Raw genomic sequence first — 22036 nt, forward strand, 5'->3', positions numbered from 1 at the left:
TGGTCAGAAAATAATCACTACTGTAAGTGATGTCTCAGGATATGGGTCAGCGTTGGTCCACTATAAAAGACAGCCCAGGTCCTTACTCTCACATTCGCTTCTCTTGCCTCTTTCTTCCTGGGATCCAGGTGAGCGTGAGCCCCCTTCCTGTCTCCCTCTCCCTTCATAGGAGGCCTGAGGTCTATAGACCTCTCATCTGCTACCATGCAGATGGAGCAGATCTACTAGCTCTGTTCCATGACAAAGCTTGGAGCTGCTGCTCATGGAAAAGGGAAGTTTGGAAGGAAGGGGAGAAGGTTGGTCCTGGACAGTAGCTGGGACTGCACTGCTTCTGGGGGGGCTACTGGGCTAGGGTCTGAGAAGTAGCTTGATAGGCATCGCGTGCTTCTTTCTGGGTCCTAGCAGGGAGAGACCAGGAAGCCGATGATCATCCCTGCACAGCTTCCAACTCCCAGGACTGCATGTGTGTGATTCCCTCTTGGTGGGATGTAGGCTCCTCCTGACTCTCTATTTTCTCCACTCGGTCCTCTCTCTCAACAGGTACATTGCCAGCCCAAAGACATGTCCTGCTGTAACCCGTGTGTGCCATGCCAGCCCTGCGGCCCACCCTCTGGCCAGCAGCTGCAATGAGCCCTGCGTCAGGCAGTGCCAGACTCCACCATCGTCATTGAGCCCTCTCCCGTGGTGGTGACCCTGCCCGGACCCATCCTCAGCTCCTTCCCGCAGAACACCGCCGTCGGATCCTCCACCTCCGCTGCTGTTGGCAGCATCCTCAGCTGTCAGGGCGTGCCCATCACCTCGGGGGGCTTTGACCTCTCCTGCATTTCCAACCGCTACTGTGGCAGAAGGTGCACCCCCTGCTAAAGTGCTGGGCACTGGTCCCAGACAAGGACCCCCACGATCTCAGGACACGGTGCTGGACAGCAGAACAGACTTTGTGCCGCAGTTTTCAGAGCAGATGACCATCTGTGGCTTACCCTGTCACGACAGACAGGAGGGCCTCACCTGGCTTCTCTAACTACGTGGCCAATGTCTAACTATATTCCCTTCCACTCACTTTTCTCTCTTTTCTTTGTTGTCTGTTACTCTCCCCAAAATTCTCTCAGCAGGTCCTAGGGACCTTCTAGCCTCTCTCCTCTGATGGGCATTTAGGAGGGCGTCCTGTGGCCATTCTGCCATAGGAAAAGGGGAACAGAATCTTGTCTGCTTCTGCTGCTCCCTGCCCTTGGGATCTCCATTTTGTCTGACCTCATTTCCCTCCTTAGACTCATTAAACATTTGCTGCAACCTTCATTGTGTCCCTGCATGGTTTGTCCTTCTTCTGCTAATATGGTCAGATGAGAAAATTCTTGCTCTGAAATGACAAAGCACAAGTATATAAGTTCCCTACTAGTGGGGTGGGTGGGAAGGGGGGGCGGGGCGGTGTGGGATGGAATGGGATGTGATGGGGAGGCAACTGTAGACATTCAGCCTTCAGTGAAGGCCACATCTAGAGCAGCCTTGTCCCAGCTCTGCTGCATGTGTCCCTGTACATTTGCAGGCCTCGTGTCATCCACGTGGCCTGGGCTTGCTCCATCTAAGCCCTGGAGAGTCGCTGAATGGAGTATTCAGCCAGGGAACTGACACGTGTGGCCCGGGCTTGAGCCCTAGTCCCACTGCTCACCTCACCTCTGAGATGAACTGCACGTAACACATCTGCTGCCTGTGTTGAAGCAATAATTGACAGATGCTTCTCAGATAGAAGTAACTGACCTCTGAAACCAATGTCTGGACAGCAGGCCTGTAGACTTCCTAGGCCACCCATCTCAGCTTCCACTGGCTATACCTTTCCTCATTATCCCCCAGTTTGACCATCCAGTCCTTGCCCAGCCATACTGGTTTCCTGCCTTCTCTGCCTCATTTCTTACCCTGTGGGAGGGAGAGCTCTTCTGCTCTCAGAAAGGTGTCCTTCAAGGACTGCCTGCTCTGGTCAGTTCCTGTGTCCCTAAGTACAGTCTCCCAGAATACTTCAATTAATACAGGATGCAGACGGGGAATAAGTGAGGCGACATCAATAATCTAACTTATTCGCTAGGAGGATTTTGACATAATCAAGAGAAGGGTGAACGGTGACAATGTGATTCTGTAGATGCATCACAACAGATCTCGGTTTTAACTGGCAGATGACTCTAGCCCAGGAGCACCTACAGGACATTGCCCTGAGGCAAGCAGCACGTGGGTTATGCGTGGAAGGTTTTGGTGCCAGGGTGAGAGCAGGAGCTGGCACCCAGGCCAGGGCCAGGCCCAAGGGTGGCCTGGCTGAAGGCTCCACACAGTGACTACAGCGGACCAACAAGGAGCCTGGCCAAGCCAGGAGGTCAACAGAAGCCCAGGCCAGAGACAGGCTCTCATTGGTCAAGATTCCCAGTCACATGATGTGCTCCAGGCTCGAAGGGATAAGTCTACACAGAGACACATCGAGGCAAGGACTAACAGCCATTGGTTCAAGAGTAATCACGGATAACTTCCTCTGCTTCAAAAGAGGGCGCCTGAGAGATGAAATTGCAGCAGTGTGCGCTGGCTGGCCTCCCATATCTAGAAGAACGATGGAATCTCCCTAGATGATTCTCACTAAAGCCATGGCTTTCTCCTTTGGACGTCTGTGCGCAAACGACAAAAACAGAAACACTGAAGGACACAGAAGGGGATGCAGCAAGTGTTTAATGAGTCAGAGGAGGGAAATGACATCACTGCAAGTGCAGATAGCAAGGGTGGGGAGCAGCAGGAACAGACATGAGCCTGTTCCCCGGTCCTACGACAGCGTTGCCACCAGGCCCACACGTCTTGGCCAAGAAAGGAAGAGAGGTTGCAGGTCACTTTAGGCTGGTTTTGAGGGTACTAACAGAGATCGCTGAGGCAAAAAGACAGCTGAGATATTAGATAGGAGGAGAGAGCAAAAGGGAATATTGATAGATTTTCTCCATGTGGTCAGGGAAGCCCAGCTGGCCCCGTGCTGTGTGTCTTGCAGGGCAGAAAGAGCAGCACAACATTGGTGCTACTGTCCACTGCCGTGTTGTGATTTCCAGGGGGACCTTGACCGGGACCAGTGCCCAGCACCTTTAGCAGGGGGTGCACCTTCTGCCACAGTAGCGGTTGGAAATGCAGGAGAGGTCAAAGCCCCCCGAGGTGATGGGCACGCCCTGACAGCTGAGGATGCTGCCAACAGCAGCGGAGGTGGAGGATCCGACGGCGGTGTTCTGCGGGAAGGAGCTGAGGATGGGTCCGGGCAGGGTCACCACCACGGGAGAGGGCTCAATGACGATGGTGGAGTTCTGGCACTGCCTGACGCAGGGCTCATTGCAGCTGCTGGCCAGAGGAGTTGGGCCACAGGGCTGGCATGGCACGCACGGGTTACAGCAGGACATGTTTTGGATCTCAAGTTTCACCTGGGGAGAGTATGGTGGATACTGAATATGGGGATGCACGAGGAGATTCTCAAGAAGGCAGGAGTGAGCCAAAGCACATATTCTACTGGAATGTTGTTGTATTGCAGAAATAGTTATTGCCTTCTTGTTTCATTCTTTCAGAATCCAGGAAGAGTCTCAGAGATGCATCTAGCTACTGTGTAGACCATAGCCACAAGCTTCCTCAGAACAGACCCAGATTGTATCCACAAAAAATTTTCTCACCACTTTCCTCTCTCATAGCTAGCAGTGCGATGATCTGGCATGGAACAGAGCTCATAAAAGCTGAGACACACTCTGCACCTTGCCCACCTATTGGTGAATGAATTAGACGAAATCAACCTCACACTCAACTGGTTCCCAAGGAGAAAAAGGGAAGAGTAGTGGATGAGAGTGGAAAGAGGAGAGTATGGAGCAATCTTCTGTCTACAGTGGGGAAACCAAGGCACATGCAGTGCAGGGAGCTGGAGCCATTCTGGAGAGGGCCAAGGCTATCTTGATCTCCTCCTGTGAGGACCCAGATAGACCCCCCACTGCCTGTTCAGCTACTGCTGAGACCCCAGCCCAGGAAGCCCCTGAGTGCAGGCCCAGGCACCCTCCCAGAAAAACTCTCTCCCCTCTTCCCTCTTCATTGACAAGCAGTTCCAAGATTTGGCATGGAAGAGAATTGACAGCAGATGAGAGGTTCACAGGGCTCAGACCTCCTTTGGAAGAGTGAGAGAGACAAGAAGGGGATTTGCACTCACCTGGTTCTGAAGAAGAAGGCGGCTAGAGTAGTGGATGAGAAGGCAAGGACCTGGGCTGCCTTTTATAATGGTCCTACTGCCCCATATCCAAAGGCATCACTTATAGCAGTGGTTATTTTCTGACAAGCCCCTCCTGAATGCAGATTGTCCTGCATAATGACATGGTCCATGTGTTTTCTTCCTGTGCTGCTGTGTTTCATTACCAGCTTTAGATCATGCCCATCCCACACTGAAGGCATCCACTGAGTAGCAAGAAGGGAGGCCCAAGCATTTCCGCTCAACAAAAATCTGCGGCTGGGCAACAGCCTCAGTGAACGTGCTGGAAGAGTCCAGCAAAGACAAATGATGTCAACCTGGGCCACTTCTTCGGGGCTCATAGTGGCCCTTCTGGCAACAGTTGTACCAGCTCTTGAGTGTGACTCTATCCCTGCTTGACTGCTCTGTGCCTTGTTTTGTGTCCAACTGTTTTGATCTTAATATGAGGCAAGAATTTCTGCAGAGTCCTTGTCACATTTTAAAAGAAAGCATCAACTGCAAATGATGTAACAAAAGGGCTGTTTTTGCATGAAATAGTAAGAAAAGATGTTTAGATTGCAGATAAAACTGTTCTGCACTTTCTACAGAGTTTGACAGAACCCGGCAGATTTTTCTGAAAATACACTGTATAGTTCCCTTGCCTGGAGATACTTGACCATACCCCAAACTCTGCTGCAAGATGGGAAGAGCACATCTCACAGCAAGCAACACCCTAACTGTGCATTGGTGCTCAATACTTGCACACCAGTCCAGCTTCTGCTGACTTCTGCTGTGCTGCTGGTTAGACTCCCTTAGCCCTGCTGCTTTGATGCTCTGTCTTCACGAGATAGCCCAAAGTCAGGCAGTTGTCTTCCATTCCAACCCACTGTAAAGAGTATCCAGCTTCTCACTCTCGGGATCCTTAAGGAGGTTTGGAAGAATACTAGGTTTTCTAGAAAGGGCAGATCAGTACAGAGCTGTTGGAACACTCTTCAGCATGAGCTGCTGATCTCACATACTTCTCTTAGCCTTTGCTTCTGCCCCACAGAGAGTCTGTAGGCACTAGCCTATTTTCAGCTTACATCATATAAGGAATACATGCATTTATTTTTTTATTTTATTTTTTTCTGTTTCTACAGATGAAATACAAGGGGAAAAAAATGTCTCTATGGATAGGACAACACAGTGAAATATGGCAAAAAAAACACACCTAGTTCAGTGTAATTGCCTACAGTCAGCATTCCTATCAGGTGAAGGGATTTAAGATTTACTTGCAATGGATATGATGCTTAATGTTCTTTCTAATTAAAATAGACCTTTTGTTACACCGTTTATTGTTGGGTATTTCTTGAAAACTGCAAAGGATACTGCAAGTCTTCTTGCCTCATACCAAGAGTGCAGAGGCATCTTCTGCCTGCACTCCAGCAGAAATTGATAGATGCTTCTCGTATGGAATTAACTAACATTCTAAAGCTGATTTCTTGACTGATTGCCTGACTCAAACTTCAGGGTTCCCCTTCTTGTGATAATGGCATGACCTTTTGGATGCCAGAATCAAGATAACTGAGAAAGCTGATCAGCCCAAAAGGGAAAGGAAGAATGAAACACCTTCTATGGTAGTGGTATGGGTTACCTGATACATTTAGCTTTTTTTTTGAAATCTTTTGTGATTCATCCAGTGCTTGACAGCAGAGCAGGGAAAAGACAGGAGATGCAAGTACACACATCAATCTCCTGTGCAGTACCAATAGTGCTAGAATCTATTCTCTGAACACCTAGTCAGACTTTCCTGTGCAGACGTCTAGTCCCCTGAAGTTCTCCAAGAATGAGACATGGGACTTTGAGCTAGAGCTGCAGAGAAAATCATGATAGCACATTTTGGATTAAGGCTGTTACTTGTCCTTCTCGATGTTGATGAAGGAGATGAACACATGCACATGCACTAGTGCCCACAGAATCTGTGGAGCAGCAGCAACGGCCAAGAGAAGGATCTGAGTGGTCTGATCACAGGCTCATGCCAAAGGAAGTTCCTGCTGTTGTGTACACATCTGCCTTTCCTAGAGAACCAGCGATTCTTCCAAGCTTTTGTTTTGATTCTGAGGGGGAAATAGAGTGCTTTTTATGGTTGGTGAAGATGGAAGTCCCTGGCCAGTCTTGGTCCTATCTCATCAGGCCTTAAGCATCAGGGCAGCTGGGCGGAGGGAGTCTAAACAGCTGCACAGCAGAAGCTGGATTGGAGTGTGAGTGCTGAGCACCACTGTACAGGTGCAGCATTGTCGGCTGCAAGATGTGCTCTTCTCATCTTGCAGAACTGCCTGGGATACAGCCATTGTGCATGGAGAGCTGGGAAATGACTGCAAAAGATCTTTCATCTGAGGAGAAAGCAGGTGACCAGCTGCACACTCCAGTCTGGCTTTTTTAAGAAATTGAGCAAAATTGGCAGGAGACCTGCATGGATGAGCAAGGAGGTTCATGAAGAAACTCAAAGGGAAGAAGGTCCATAAAATGTGGAAATAAAACCTACACATTTGGGAAAGACATATGAATGGTGACAAGGTCTGAAGGGATGCAATGAGGAATGCTAAGGCCCACTGAGAATTCTATCTGGCAAGAGAGGTCAAGAATAACAAGAAAAGCTTTTTGAAGTATGTCAGTAGAAAAAAGTGGACTAAGGGAAACGTGTTTACTGTGGTGAATTAGATGGGTACTCTAGTAATGGGAAACCCTGAGAAGGCAGAGAAATGGAATATCTTCTTTGATTCAGACTATAATTCTAAGACTACCCCACAAGAATCCCAAATCATGGAGATAAAAGGGAGAGTCCGGAGAACAGAAGACTTCATCCTGGTTGAAGAGGATCTTCTCAGAGATCGTCTAGCCAAAATAAACACATACATGGACCCTGATGGCAAGAATTCATGCTTATTGTAAGAGCTGGCAGAAGTGACTGCCAAACCAGCCTTTCTTAACTTAGGTAGTGGTGAAAAGGAGTGATATCAGAAGACTGGAGAATAGCCATTGACCATCCATAGTCTTCCAAAAGGGCAAGAAAGACAATCTAGGAAACTGCAGATCAGTCAACCTCACCTTCATAGAAGCAGGTGTTTCATTCTTCCCTTCCCTTTTGGACTGATTAGCTTTCTCAGTTATCTTGATTCTGGCATTCAAAAGGTCATGCCATTATCACAAGAAGGGGAACCCTGAAGTTTGAGTCAGGCAATCAGTCAAGAAATTAGCTTTAGAATGTCAGTTAATTCCATATGAGAAGCATCTATCAATTTCTGCTGGAGTGCAGGGGGGAGATGTCTTATGCGTAGTCTGACTCAGTTCCAGGGTGAGAGCGTGGACTACCGCTCAACCAAAGGCAGACTCTGGAGTGAGGAGGCTGAATGCTTCGTTCAGCAACACTCCTAAACTAACAAGGAGCCTGGCAAGGCCTTGTGGACAACAGGAGGCCTCCAAACAAATAGGCACACAAGCAGCAGATGTGCGACTAGGCTGTTTTGGACATGGCTCTAGACGTGAATGAAGGATGAATATCTACAGTGCACACTGCCACTTCATTTCCTGGCTTATGCTACACCCATTCCTACATGGAGGCTTCTTCTGAGTGCTGGGATTGAGAAGCCCCAGGAATTCTGGTCAATGAGTCAGTGATGGCAGAGAACTCAGCTGCAGTGTCAGATGGTTCCAGCAAAAACAAGTAATGTTTGCCTGGGGCACTCTGGAGGCATTGTTTCTGGCCACAATGGCAGCAAGGGCCCAGCAGCTCCCAGCCCTGCAATCCTTGACTGAACACACAAGAGCTTCCCTGCATGACATCGTGCCATATCTTTGTTTTACCTCCCTCCCAACTTGCTCTAGGAGTCACCTGTGGGCCTGTGGTTGGCTTCCCAGGCAGTTGGGTGGCATTCATTTCTCTTCCTTCCCCAGCTGCTCTCTGGAGAAATTGCTTGACATCCTTGGACTCTTCTGAGCAGTCCCTACACTTTCACAAACTGTACTGTCAACTCATCTGGAGGCTTGTCCTGCTCAGAGCACTGCAGAGATTTGCCCTGCCAGAAAGGTCCCCTGTGTCTACTCAGTCAGCTCCCCATGGCCTCCGTCCATTCCAGAGAGTGAGTGCATATGTGTGCCTTATATGTCTAGGCATGCACGTGCATGAGGTCATGTTTCTATGCACGCATTGTTTGCATATGCATTTGTGTGTTCATTGATGTAACTACACCTGCATGCAGGCGCAGGTATATTTTGTCCTGCCTATGTATCTGAGTGTGCAGTGTTTGTACACACAATGCTAGTGCACATTTGCACAGAATTGTCTTGATCCTATGCCCAGTTCCAGCAAGACCCAGAACATGCAGTGTCACCTCTCTGTGTTGGTGTCAGGTGCTGGTGTAAGCTCATCCATTCTTAGTTTGATGGGATGGAAGAAAGGCTGGAGTGTTTGGATTTCATCTACCCTTTCTCTGGTGCCTTCCAGCAGTTTTCAGAAGCTAATCTGTTTCCATGAAGCAACCCCAGCTCCTGGCACATCTGAAAGGACTTTACTATGAGACTTTGCCAACTCCTTGGGGTGCAGTAACTTCGAATTTCAGAGGGCCCTTTGTCAGGGGATTCAGCAATTAGGAGAGGAGGGAATGCCTAGAGAGACCAATAAGAGGGAGCTGGTGACACTGCATCTGGGATCAATGGCTTCAACGTAACAGCAGTGACACTGTAAATGTTGTGAGCCACCCCTACCTGCAAAAACCATCCAAATCCAGTACTACCATCATCCCGCAAATGCAACCTCAAAAGAGACGTCCCAGGAGAAGGCTTTCCCCATTGTTCACGCTTGGGTGAAGAGCAGGAGGTCTGACTGCAGGATCCCTTTGCCCAAGGGAAAACAGGGGAACCTTCAGTACCAATTTGCATCACCCCGCAGGGAGAAATATACATATGCTATGCTTTGAAAAGTTTTCATTAAAAAAAAAAAAAAACAAAACAAAAAAAATTGAGACAAAAAGGTTTGGCATTTGCCAGATTTAAGATTTCCTTTGGAAACATTGCATGTACTATATTCAGTGTGATCCACTACTAAGTCCAGTGAGCTTTTGCCAGAGTTGCAGAATTGCCATGCACCATAGAATATCCTATATACCACAGAATTCCACAAACATCAATCAGGATCCCTAGGGGTGTTTGGAAGAATTTCAGATTTTCTGTGAAAGGTATATGTGAGCAGAGCTGCAGAAAATCTCTTCTACACAAACCTGTGATCTGCTGCCCTCAGGCCTAGGTTGAATGAGCCTCAAACCAAGGGCAAACTCTGAAGTGACCCGGCTAGATGCTCCATTCAGCAACTGTCCTAGACTAACAAGGAGCCTGGCGAGGCCTTGTGGGCAATAGACAAGGCTGCTCTAGACGTGGCTCTAGACGTGGCTCTAGACGTGAATGAAGGATGAATGTCTACAGTGTGCCCCACCCTCCAGTGCTTAGGGGAGTGATGGATTTGTGCTAATTCCCATCAGAGCAAGAGTTTTCTCATCTGATCATAGTAAGCAGAAGTAGAAAAAATCACAGAGGGACACAACAAAGGATGCAGAAAAAGTTTATTGAGTCTAAGGAGGGAAATGACGTCACTCCAAGGTGGAGGCCCCAAGTGTGGGGAGCAGCAGGAGCAGCCAAGAATCTGTTCCCCTTTTCCTATGGCAGAGTTGCCAGGGGACAGCTATCTAGGTGCTCATGAATGAGAGAGGCTGGCAGTTCACTCAGTTGGTTTCTGGGACCATCACAGACAGTTTTAGGGAGAGCAGAAGACAACAAAGAGAAGAGTGAGAAAGAGTGAGTGGAAGAGAATATTGGTAGACATTGGCCGTGTTGTCAGAGAAGCCAGGCTGGCCCCTGCTGTCTGTTCTGACAGAGCAAGCCAGTCATGGTCATCTGCTCTGAAAACTGCGGCACAAAGCCTGTTCTGTCCAGCACATGTCCTGAGATCGTGGGGGTCCTTGTCTAGGGCAGTGTCCAGTACCTTTAGCAGGGGGTGCACCTTCTGCCACAGTAGCGGTTAGAAATGCAGGAGAGGTCAAAGCCCCCCGAGGTGATGGGCACGCCCTGACAGCTGAGGATGCTGCCAACGGCAGCAGAGGTGGAGGAGCCCACAACGGTGTTCTGTGGGAAGGAGCTGAGGATGGGTCCGGGCAGGATCACCACCACTGGAGAGGGCTCAATGGCGATGATGGAGTCCTGGCACTGCCTGACGCAGGGCTCATTGCAGCTGCTGGCCAGAGGGGTCGGGCCACAGGGCTGGCATGGCACACACGGGTTGCAGCAGGACATGACTTGGGTCTGGATGTGCACCTGTTGGAAGAGAGGGTTGGGCGAAGAAGGTGGAGAGTGTGGAACAACCTGGTATCCCACAGTGAGGGAACCAAGGCGCATGCAGTGCAGGGAGCTGGAGCCATTCTGGAGAGGGCCAAGGCTATCTTGGCCTCCTCCTGTGAGGACCCAGATAGACCCCCCACTGCCTGTTCAGCTACTGCTGAGACCCCAGCCCAGGAAGCCCCTGAGTGCAGGCCCAGGCACCCTCCCAGAAAAACTCTCTCCCCTCTTCCCTCTTCATTGACAAGCAGTTCCAAGATTTGGCATGGAAGAGAATTGACAGCAGATGAGAGGTTCACAGGGCTCAGACCTCCTTTGGAAGAGTGAGAGAGACAAGAAGGGGATTTGCACTCACCTGGTTCTGAAGAAGAAGGCGGCTAGAGTAGTGGATGAGAAGGCAAGGACCTGGGCTGCCTTTTATAATGGTCCTACTGCCCCATATCCAGAGGCATCACTTATAGCAGTGGTTATTTTCTGACAAGCCCCTCCTGAATGCAGATTGTCCTGCATAATGACATGGTCCATGTGTTTTCTTCCTGTGCTGCTGTGTTTCATTACCAGCTTTAGATCATGCCCATCCCACACTGAAGGCATCCACTGAGTAGCAAGAAGGGAGGCCCAAGCATTTCCGCTCAACAAAAATCTGTGGCTGGGCAACAGCCTCAGTGAACGTGCTGGAAGAGTCCAGCAAAGACAAATGATGTCAGTCTGGGCCACTCCTTAGGGATTCTTAGTTTCCTTTCCAGCAAGAGTTGTAGCAGCTCCTGGGTGTGATCCTATCCTACTTGACTCTGCTCTGTGGAATATTCTGCTTCCCTTCTGTGTTTTTACTCATTTTGCTTCAGTGATTTTTATCTGAGGCAAGAATTTTGCAGAGCCCTTTCCACATCTTTAAAGAAATGTACAGCAATAAAGGCTGTAACAAAAGGGCTGTTTCAATAAGAAAGCTGATAAATATATGATATTTATTTATTTATATATGATATTTATAAATATCTGAGGTGTGGCGGCCATAGTGGTGAGGCCAGTCTCTTTTCAGTGGTACATGGAGACAGGACGAGGGGAAACGGACATCAGCTGCAGCATAGGAAGTTTTGCACGAATGTGCGTAAGAACTTCTTCACGGTGAGGGTGACGGAGCACTGGAACAGGCTGCCCAGGGAGGTTGTGGAGTCTCCTTCTCTGGAGATATTCAAGTCTCGCCTGGACGCCTACCTGTGCGACCTGGTGTAGGGAACCTGCTTTGGCAGGGGGGTTGGTCTCGATGATCTCTAGAGGTCCCTTCCTACCCCTACAATTCTGTGATTCTGTGATTCTGTGATTCTGATCCAAGCCTTCCAGGATTGCTTCATTACAGGCAGATCATTTCTGACTGAGAAAGAACAAGAATATCCTCATAGGCAACCATCGTATCTTACATTCTTGTGGGTAAGAGAGAGTCAGGTGGAAAGATAATTTCCTCATGTTTGAGAAAGAGCTGGTCAGAGATCATCTAGGCAAAATTAATGCACACAAGTCCATGGGCCCCAATGGAATTCATCCATGAGTGATTAGAGAGCTGATAGATTGTACAACTACTCTCTATCATCCTTGAAAGGTCTTGGAGAATGGAAGAGGTGTCTGAAAACTGGAGAATAGCCTATGGCACTCCAGACTTCAAGAAAAGAAGGACAATTCAGTAAACTATGGATCAATTAGTCTCATCTCCATCCTTGAAAAATGTGATGGAGCAACTTGTTCTCGATGCCATATCTGAGCAATTGAAAGAAAAGAAGGCTATCAGGTGTTGTCAGCATGGATTCACCAGGTGGAAATCATGCTTGATCAGCCTGATAGCCATCTATAATGTCATCCTCAGCTGTCAAGATAAAGGAGATCAGTGGATATTGATTTCAGCAAAGCTATTGACATAGTCTCCCACAACATCCTTGCACAGGAAAGTCTGAGCTGGTGTTCTGTGGGCAGATTCTAACATCATTGGTATTGCTTGGGAGCATCATGTGTGAATCCCTCATTTGTTGTCCTTCTTCCCCTGCTCTGCTGCCAAGCACTTGACGTCCTGGACATGCAAGGTTTTGACTCAACTTTGTGGGGCCACCTTTACCACTATCCCAGCAGCTCTTATTTTCTTCCTTTCCTTTTGAAACAATCTGCTCACTCAGTTTTGTGGATTGTATTCTCAGCAGGATTTACTTTCCTAAGCTCTTCAATGCTTGATTCCTTCTAGACATTACCAAGCTATTCTAGGTAAGAGAGTGTATTTTGCCGTTTTAGTAATACAGGCATAGTCAAGCATAGAGATGCTGAGTGAGAGGCTGGGCCTAATCAGGGTACATTAACATTTCCTTTTGAGAAGTAGTATACTGAAATTTATGTTGGAAAATCTAACAAATAGATTACTGTTAACAAAGATTAACAGTATCGCTCTGAGTGAGGAGGTACATGTTTAAAACTGTTGTCCCTTCATCTTATCCCACCCTTCCAGCAACACAATGCAGTAATAGCTGAACTGAGAAAAAGAGTAAAAATATTTGTTTTGTTGTTGTGTTTGGTTGTTGTTGTGGTTTAACCCAACATGCAACTGAACACTGCATAGTCTTTCGTTCACTCTCCCCACTCCCAGTGGGATAGCGGAGAGAATTGGAAGGAAAGTTAGAACTAGTAGGTTGAGATAAAGATCATTTACTTAGACAGTAAAGGAAGAGATAAATAAAGTAAAGATAACAAAATATATATAAATACAAAACAAGCGATGCACAAAGCAATTGTTCACCACCCACTGACCAATGCTCAGCCAGCCCCCGAGAAGCGTCTGTCCCCCAAGGGCAACTTGTCTCATTTTCACAGTTTCATCACATGATGTCATACGGTTTGGAATAGCCCTCATCCAGTTTAAGTCAGCTGTTCTGGTTCGGTCCCCTCCCAGCTCCTTATGCCCCTTACTCCCGTTTCTGTCAGGACAGTATGAGAAGCTGAGAAACAGAAACATCCTTGGCTCTGTGCAGCACTGTTCAGCAACAACTAAAATCATTGATACGTTATCAACATTGCTTTTTTTCTGAAGTAAAAACACTGAATCACACGAGACACCCTGAAGAAATTCAACTTTGTCCCTTCTAAAATCTGGACAGTTGTTAACATTTGGTTTGCTTGTTTGTTTTTCTTACAACATGCTTAAATTTAAATGTCTATTTATCTAGTTTGGAAAGGAAAGTGGCTTACTGCTGATGTTCAGTTATACAAATATTTTTGTTGCCTCAGTGGATGTTTAATGAGTATGGGGACTCCTCTAAGTTGCAGCTAATACTGTACTGCACTCATGAGGAATGCAAGGCCTTGGCCCCGGAGTTGACAGTACTAGTGGATGTAATCACTGGACTATATGTTGGGAAGTGAGTAGGTGATACTGATGCCACTTCCCTTACTGGTATTGGCTGGCAGCTCCTGCTGCAATTGGTCTTTGCTCACAGCCACTGCTGAGAAGAAAAGACTGCTCCCTGTAAGGTCCTAGCATGACAAAAGGACATGACTTAATGTCACAGACTCCACCTCCTTCTTTAGGAGTTGCCATGGCTCCCTTAGGAAAGAATTTCCAGGCTGCTCTACACATACCCATCTGCCCTGCTTCCTTCTAACACTCTCTCTTAGGTAATAATGAACAGTAGTGTAGCGCTCTGGACCCCTGGGTGCACCTGACATGGGTCAGAGCAGGATGATGTAGGATGACACAGGTCACCCAGCACTACTGTAACTACAGAAACTCAGTCACAGGAATGAGTTCTATGTTGTGGCCCATGACACAGTGCACCTTCTCATGCACTCATGAAGGGAATAATTCAAAACCCTGCACCCACAGACATTTGCACAAATCCAACACACAGAAGATGCGAGTGCATGCTGATGACCCTACAAATGTTAATGTACTTGTGTGACTAGAGTGATACTGGCTATCCTCCAAAGTTTAGGCACCTATCCCATTCTCCAAGATCTTTCAACGGTGATAAAGAGCAGTTTGGCAATCACTCTTGCCACTTCTGTAATCCCTCAAGGGTGAATCATATCGGGGCCCATGGATCTGTGTGCATTGATTTTGTGTAGATGATTTCTGAGCCTTCCTCAACCATGGGGAAAGCATCCTTTCTCCAGACTTTATCTCTTGCCACCATGATCTGGAATGTCCAAAAGGCAGTTTTAGAAGTGAAGACTGAAGCAAGGTCAATATTCACCATCTCCCCCTTCTCAGCATTCGCTGTTACCAGGGCAGTCTCCCTGTTAAACAGAAAACCCGCATTTTCTCTCATCTTTCTTTTGCTGTTGACATACTTAAATAAGCCTTTCATATTATGTTTCATCTCCCTCACCAGATTTAATTCTAAGTGGACTTTAACCTTCATCATTGTATCCTTGCAGTCCCTGACACCATTCATACATTCCTCCCAGGTTGTCAGGCTCTTTTTCCACACTGCATAGACTTGCACATTCTCCTGGTATTTCTTTCTCATCCATGCAGATCTCCTGCCATTTTTACTCAATTTCTTAATAAAGTTGGATTGAAATGTGACTGCTGGGCAAGTCTGCACATCCAGTGCTTTGTCTGCTGTGAGCTCTGCTCCTCCCACCATGCAGCATATTTTGGGTATGGATGGGGAATGGTTGCAAAAAACCTTTGGAAAAGGAGAAGGCAGCTGAGCATCTGCAGCATCCCCATCAAGAGGGGTTGGAAGGACAGCAGAGAGATAGGATAAGATGGGATGAGATGGTGTTGCTGAGCCCTGGTCCCTCGGATGTGCCTGACATGGGTGAGAGTATGATGAGCTGCCATGCAGGTCACATGGAACTATGCAGACCTGGAAAATCAGCAGTGGCAATAGGTCATGGGCTACAGCCTGGAACACAGGGCACCTGCTCATGCCTACAAGAAGGGAATCATGCACATTTCTGCACTCACAGACATTTGCACAAATCCAACACAGAGAAGGCACAAGTGTATGCTAATGGCCCTCTATCTGTTAATGAGATTGCATGGTACTCTGAGAGACAGCACAGAGATGAAGGGCGCACTGACAGACCTGAAGAAAACATTGGAACCACTGATGTTGACATGCTTGCTCTGTTGGTCCACCAGTTTGAGCTGTACTAACCTGTGCTGAGTACTGCTGGGAATAATCACAGAAATATGCTTTTAACACTTAAGGAAAATATGTACAATATATTCTTGTACAAAAAAAACAAAAGGCACCATGATATAGAAAGAAAGAAAGAGCTCCGTATGGATAGGATCTAGGCAATTGTAATTTCAGAAAAATCTACGTTGCTTTATACAATTCCTCACAAAGTCAGTGTTGCCATCCTCAGAAAGGATAGAAGTTTCACCCGGTGGATCCGTGGCTCCTCTAACTCTTTCATATTGAAGGAGGCCAAGTGTTACGCCATTTATTGTTGGGTCATTCTTAAAAAGTGGAAAGAACATCACAAAACGCCCTGCATCATACCAAGAGTACAGAGGAAAAAAGAGGAGACAAAAGAGGAAAGCAAAATATTTCAAAGAGCAGGTGGGATAGAGTCACACTCAGGAGGAGGCACATGTCTTACCAGAAAGGAAACTAGGAATCCCTAAGGAGTGGCCCAGACTGACATCATTTGTCTTTGCTGGACTCTTCCAGCACGTTCACTGAGGCTGTTGCCCAGCCACAGATTTTTGTTGAGCGGAAATGCTTGGGCCTCCCTTCTTGCTACTCAGTGGATGCCTTCAGTGTGGGATGGGCATGATCTAAAGCTGGTAATGAAACACAGCAGCACAGGAAGAAAACACATGGACCATGTCATTATGCAGGACAATCTGCATTCAGGAGGGGCTTGTCAGAAAATAACCACTGCTATAAGTGATGCCTCTGGATATGGGGCAGTAGGACCATTATAAAAGGCAGCCCAGGTCCTTGCCTTCTCATCCACTACTCTAGCCGCCTTCTTCTTCAGAACCAGGTGAGTGCAAATCCCCTTCTTGTCTCTCTCACTCTTCCAAAGGAGGTCTGAGCCCTGTGAACCTCTCATCTGCTGTCAATTCTCTTCCATGCCAAATCTTGGAACTGCTTGTCAATGAAGAGGGAAGAGGGGAGAGAGTTTTTCTGGGAGGGTGCCTGGGCCTGCACTCAGGGGCTTCCTGGGCTGGGGTCTCAGCAGTAGCTGAACAGGCAGTGGGGGGTCTATCTGGGTCCTCACAGGAGGAGGCCAAGATAGCCTTGGCCCTCTCCAGAATGGCTCCAGCTCCCTGCACTGCATGCGCCTTGGTTCCCTCACTGTGGGATACCAGGTTGTTCCACACTCTCCACCTTCTTCGCCCAACCCTCTCTTCCAACAGGTGCACATCCAGACCCAAGTCATGTCCTGCTGCAACCCGTGTGTGCCATGCCAGCCCTGTGGCCCGACCCCTCTGGCCAGCAGCTGCAATGAGCCCTGCGTCAGGCAGTGCCAGGACTCCATCATCGCCATTGAGCCCTCTCCAGTGGTGGTGATCCTGCCCGGACCCATCCTCAGCTCCTTCCCACAGAACACCGTTGTGGGCTCCTCCACCTCTGCTGCCGTTGGCAGCATCCTCAGCTGTCAGGGCGTGCCCATCACCTCGGGGGGCTTTGACCTCTCCTGCATTTCTAACCGCTACTGTGGCAGAAGGTGCACCCCCTGCTAAAGGTACTGGACACTGCCCTAGACAAGGACCCCCACGATCTCAGGACATGTGCTGGACAGAACAGGCTTTGTGCCGCAGTTTTCAGAGCAGATGACCATGACTGGCTTGCTCTGTCAGAACAGACAGCAGGGGCCAGCCTGGCTTCTCTGACAACACGGCCAATGTCTACCAATATTCTCTTCCACTCACTCTTTCTCACTCTTCTCTTTGTTGTCTTCTGCTCTCCCTAAAACTGTCTGTGATGGTCCCAGAAACCAACTGAGTGAACTGCCAGCCTCTCTCATTCATGAGCACCTAGATAGCTGTCCCCTGGCAACTCTGCCATAGGAAAAGGGGAACAGATTCTTGGCTGCTCCTGCTGCTCCCCACACTTGGGGCCTCCACCTTGGAGTGACGTCATTTCCCTCCTTAGACTCAATAAACTTTTTCTGCATCCTTTGTTGTGTCCCTCTGTGATTTTTTCTACTTCTGCTTACTATGATCAGATGAGAAAACTCTTGCTCTGATGGGAATTAGCACAAATCCATCACTCCCCTAAGCACTGGAGGGTGGGGCACACTGTAGACATTCATCCTTCATTCACGTCTAGAGCCACGTCTAGAGCCACGTCTAGAGCAGCCTTGTCTATTGCCCACAAGGCCTCGCCAGGCTCCTTGTTAGTCTAGGACAGTTGCTGAATGGAGCATCTAGCCGGGTCACTTCAGAGTTTGCCCTTGGTTTGAGGCTCATTCAACCTAGGCCTGAGGGCAGCAGATCACAGGTTTGTGTAGAAGAGATTTTCTGCAGCTCTGCTCACATATACCTTTCACAGAAAATCTGAAATTCTTCCAAACACCCCTAGGGATCCTGATTGATGTTTGTGGAATTCTGTGGTATATAGGATATTCTATGGTGCATGGCAATTCTGCAACTCTGGCAAAAGCTCACTGGACTTAGTAGTGGATCACACTGAATATAGTACATGCAATGTTTCCAAAGGAAATCTTAAATCTGGCAAATGCCAAACCTTTTTGTCTCAATTTTTTTTGTTTTGTTTTTTTTTTTTTAATGAAAACTTTTCAAAGCATAGCATATGTATATTTCTCCCTGCGGGGTGATGCAAATTGGTACTGAAGGTTCCCCTGTTTTCCCTTGGGCAAAGGGATCCTGCAGTCAGACCTCCTGCTCTTCACCCAAGCGTGAACAATGGGGAAAGCCTTCTCCTGGGACGTCTCTTTTGAGGTTGCATTTGCGGGATGATGGTAGTACTGGATTTGGATGGTTTTTGCAGGTAGGGGTGGCTCACAACATTTACAGTGTCACTGCTGTTACGTTGAAGCCATTGATCCCAGATGCAGTGTCACCAGCTCCCTCTTATTGGTCTCTCTAGGCATTCCCTCCTCTCCTAATTGCTGAATCCCCTGACAAAGGGCCCTCTGAAATTCGAAGTTACTGCACCCCAAGGAGTTGGCAAAGTCTCATAGTAAAGTCCTTTCAGATGTGCCAGGAGCTGGGGTTGCTTCATGGAAACAGATTAGCTTCTGAAAACTGCTGGAAGGCACCAGAGAAAGGGTAGATGAAATCCAAACACTCCAGCCTTTCTTCCATCCCATCAAACTAAGAATGGATGAGCTTACACCAGCACCTGACACCAACACAGAGAGGTGACACTGCATGTTCTGGGTCTTGCTGGAACTGGGCATAGGATCAAGACAATTCTGTGCAAATGTGCACTAGCATTGTGTGTACAAACACTGCACACTCAGATACATAGGCAGGACAAAATATACCTGCGCCTGCATGCAGGTGTAGTTACATCAATGAACACACAAATGCATATGCAAACAATGCGTGCATAGAAACATGACCTCATGCACGTGCATGCCTAGACATATAAGGCACACATATGCACTCACTCTCTGGAATGGACGGAGGCCATGGGGAGCTGACTGAGTAGACACAGGGGACCTTTCTGGCAGGGCAAATCTCTGCAGTGCTCTGAGCAGGACAAGCCTCCAGATGAGTTGACAGTACAGTTTGTGAAAGTGTAGGGACTGCTCAGAAGAGTCCAAGGATGTCAAGCAATTTCTCCAGAGAGCAGCTGGGGAAGGAAGAGAAATGAATGCCACCCAACTGCCTGGGAAGCCAACCACAGGCCCACAGGTGACTCCTAGAGCAAGTTGGGAGGGAGGTAAAACAAAGATATGGCACGATGTCATGCAGGGAAGCTCTTGTGTGTTCAGTCAAGGATTGCAGGGCTGGGAGCTGCTGGGCCCTTGCTGCCATTGTGGCCAGAAACAATGCCTCCAGAGTGCCCCAGGCAAACATTACTTGTTTTTGCTGGAACCATCTGACACTGCAGCTGAGTTCTCTGCCATCACTGACTCATTGACCAGAATTCCTGGGGCTTCTCAATCCCAGCACTCAGAAGAAGCCTCCATGTAGGAATGGGTGTAGCATAAGCCAGGAAATGAAGTGGCAGTGTAAGGGAAAAGAACCACATATACTATGTCATTAGCTGAGATGTTTTCCATTCATCATGAGCTGCCTGGGAAATTGTCACTTCTGTAGAGGCTACCTCTGGGCTGGGACAGAGTGCAGTCACTATAAAATTCACAACCTCTCTGGGCAGCCCATTCCACTGCTCTGTCATCTTCACCATGAAGAAGTTCTTATGCATATTGGTGCAGAACTTCTTATGCTCCAGTTTATGGTCTTTTCCCCTTGCCCTGCCCCCACGGACCACTGAAAAGAGGTTGGCCATGTCCCTTTGTCTCCCACACTTAAGATATTTATAAACATTAATAAGATCCCCTCTGAGGCTTCTTTTCTCAAGGCTGAACAGATCCAGGTCATCCAGGTTTTCCTCATAGGGGAGATGCTCCATGCCCTTTGTGGCCCTCCACTGGACTGTTTCCAAGAGATCCCCGTCTTTTTTTGTACTGGGGAGCCCAGAACTGGTTGCAGTATTCCAGGTGAGGCCTGATCAGGGCAGAGCGGGGGGGGAGGTTGACATCTCTTGACCTGCTGGACATGTTCTTTTTAATGCGCCCCAGGATACCATTGGCCTTCTTGGCCACAAAGGCACACTGCTGGCTCATGGCCAACTTGTCATCCACCAGATCCCCCATGTCCTTCTCCACAGAGCTCCTCTCTAGCAGGTCATCCCCCAATCTGTACTGATACATGAGGTTAGGAAGGTCTTTCTTACACTAAAACTACAGGTGATAGTCCAGATAAGGAACCCCAGGAACTGAGAAGCTCGTGCTGGACTGAGGACTGAGCTCCTGGTCATTGATATCAGAAGGGCTGAGCTTCCAGTGTTCCCTTTCCAAAAGAGGGAAGAACGGACTACCTGTAATCATGGTCTAAGCTCATCTCTGTATCTGTTACCAGCTCCAGTCTCTTCTAAGTCTTCTGTTCTTCCAGGCTGTAAGGTACTCAATTTGCAAACTGGGAGATCTGCTGGCCTCTCTCTTTCTGTAGAGCAGGAAGATGGATGCTCTATGGCATCTCCATCATGTGTGATTGGTGCAGTTTTGTCATCTCTAAGTGCTACCTGCACAGACAGACACCTTCTAGAAGCGAGCTCACTGCCTTTCTCATAGTCACTAAATTTTTCTGCCCCAGCCTCGGCCTTCATGCAATTCCTTTAATCTCAAGTTGCTAGGAAAGGAAGATTCTTTTTGGCAGGGGGTGAGGGCCTTTCGTGCTGTGCAAAGTATTTGTGTCTCACACAGCATCCTCATCTCTAAATTGTATTTAACAGATGAGTCACTCAGTGGATAAGGAACTGGCTAGATGGTTGCACTCAAAATGTTGTGGTAAACAACTTGATGTCCAGGTAGAGAGAAGTGACACGTGGTGTTCCACAGCTGTCAATTCTGGGAGTGGCATTATTTAACAACTTGTCAGTGGGTTTGGATCATGGGATTGAAGGCAGCCTCAGCAAGTTTGCTGACAACACCAAGCTGTGTGGTATTACTGACATACTGGAGAGAAAGGATATCACTCAGGAGAACCTTGACTGGCTTAAGAGGTGCTCTTTGAGCAGCTTGATCTAGTGAAAGGCATCCCTACCCATGGTAGTGTATTTTCTTTCCACCACAAACTATTCTACATTGTATCATTCCTGGAGGTATACAGTAGTAGGACACATTGCTGTGAAACCCTTTCAGTTACTGCCCTTTGGAGCTCAGGAAGAGTTCTCCAGTTCTACCAGAGCCAGCACATCACAAGCTTGTGCAGAAGGGAATTCTGCTCTAAACAGCAGTGTCCTGGGGAAAGAGACTCGGTCATAAGATAGCACCAAATGATCCAGAAGTGTAGAAGGCACGTTAAACACTCTTTACAGCAGTCCCTAACTCCTCCTCATCCTCCCATATCTATGCAGAATCTGGAGGCATGGTTTGAGAGCAAAGAAGGAAGGGACAGTGTCAGAGGGTAGTGAAACACTGGAACAGATTTCCCAGAGAAACTGTGGTTGTTCCGTCCTTAGAGATGCTCAAGACCAAGTTGACTGGGGTCCTGGGCAATCTGATCTAGTGGGTAGTGAGCTTGCCCATGGCAGGAGGGTTAGGACTAGATAACATTTAAGGTCTATTCCATTTCAAGCCATTCTATGGTTCTACATGATTTTATGATTCTATGTACCCTCCACACCCCAGAGAGTGCCCTGCACAGCCCAGAAGTAAAACAGTGTTGCAAAGCTGAAAGGACTCACTGATAATTAATTGAAATTAGCCATCCAGATCACACACAAGAGCCTTCACTCCCCTTGCACACATCCAGCTCCTATCAGACAG

The 22036-nt window shown here is 48.0% G+C and overlaps 2 protein-coding genes and 1 pseudogene across 4 annotated transcripts; 1 reads left to right on the plus strand and 2 right to left on the minus strand.

The window, feature by feature from the left end:
• Positions 1–3098: 3098 nt before the first annotated feature.
• Positions 3099–4286, minus strand: LOC109364797 (feather keratin Cos1-1/Cos1-3/Cos2-1). 3 transcript variants are annotated; one of them, XM_085210841.1, is made up of 2 exons: positions 4190–4286; positions 3099–3425 (listed from the first exon to the last, which is right to left on the minus strand). In XM_085210841.1, exon 2 carries the CDS (start codon positions 3402–3404, stop codon positions 3099–3101), a length of 306 nt encoding a protein of 101 aa, XP_085066967.1. In that variant the 5' UTR covers positions 3405–3425; positions 4190–4286. The 3 variants fall into 3 exon arrangements, with proteins under 3 accessions (XP_085066967.1, XP_085066966.1, XP_085066968.1); XM_085210840.1 differs by having other exon boundaries at positions 3099–3446; XM_085210842.1 differs by lacking the exon at positions 4190–4286 and adding an exon at positions 3791–3832 and having other exon boundaries at positions 3099–3413.
• A 5933-nt stretch (positions 4287–10219) lies between these two features.
• Positions 10220–11019, minus strand: LOC146542547 (feather keratin Cos1-2 pseudogene; annotated as a pseudogene).
• Positions 11020–16452: 5433 nt separating this feature from the next.
• On the plus strand, positions 16453–17252 carry LOC100543858 (feather keratin Cos1-2). Its single transcript, XM_003214174.3, has 2 exons — positions 16453–16549; positions 16926–17252. The coding sequence occupies exon 2, from the start codon at positions 16947–16949 to the stop codon at positions 17250–17252; it is 306 nt and encodes a 101-aa protein (XP_003214222.3). The 5' UTR covers positions 16453–16549; positions 16926–16946.
• The last annotated feature ends 4784 nt before the right edge of the window (positions 17253–22036 follow it).

The sequence above is a fragment of the Meleagris gallopavo genome, chromosome 29 (genome assembly GCF_905368555.1).
Source record: "Meleagris gallopavo chromosome 29, MGAL_WU_HG_1.1, whole genome shotgun sequence".
NCBI lineage: Eukaryota > Metazoa > Chordata > Aves > Galliformes > Phasianidae > Meleagris > Meleagris gallopavo.

What these genes read in the sequence shown, in the direction of transcription:
- LOC100543858 (XM_003214174.3), top strand. Translation starts at nt 16,947, where the DNA reads ATGTCCTGCTGCAACCCGTGTGTGCCATGCCAGCCCTGTGGCCCGACC.
- LOC109364797 (XM_085210841.1), bottom strand. Translation starts at nt 3,404, where the DNA reads ATGTCCTGCTGTAACCCGTGCGTGCCATGCCAGCCCTGTGGCCCAACT.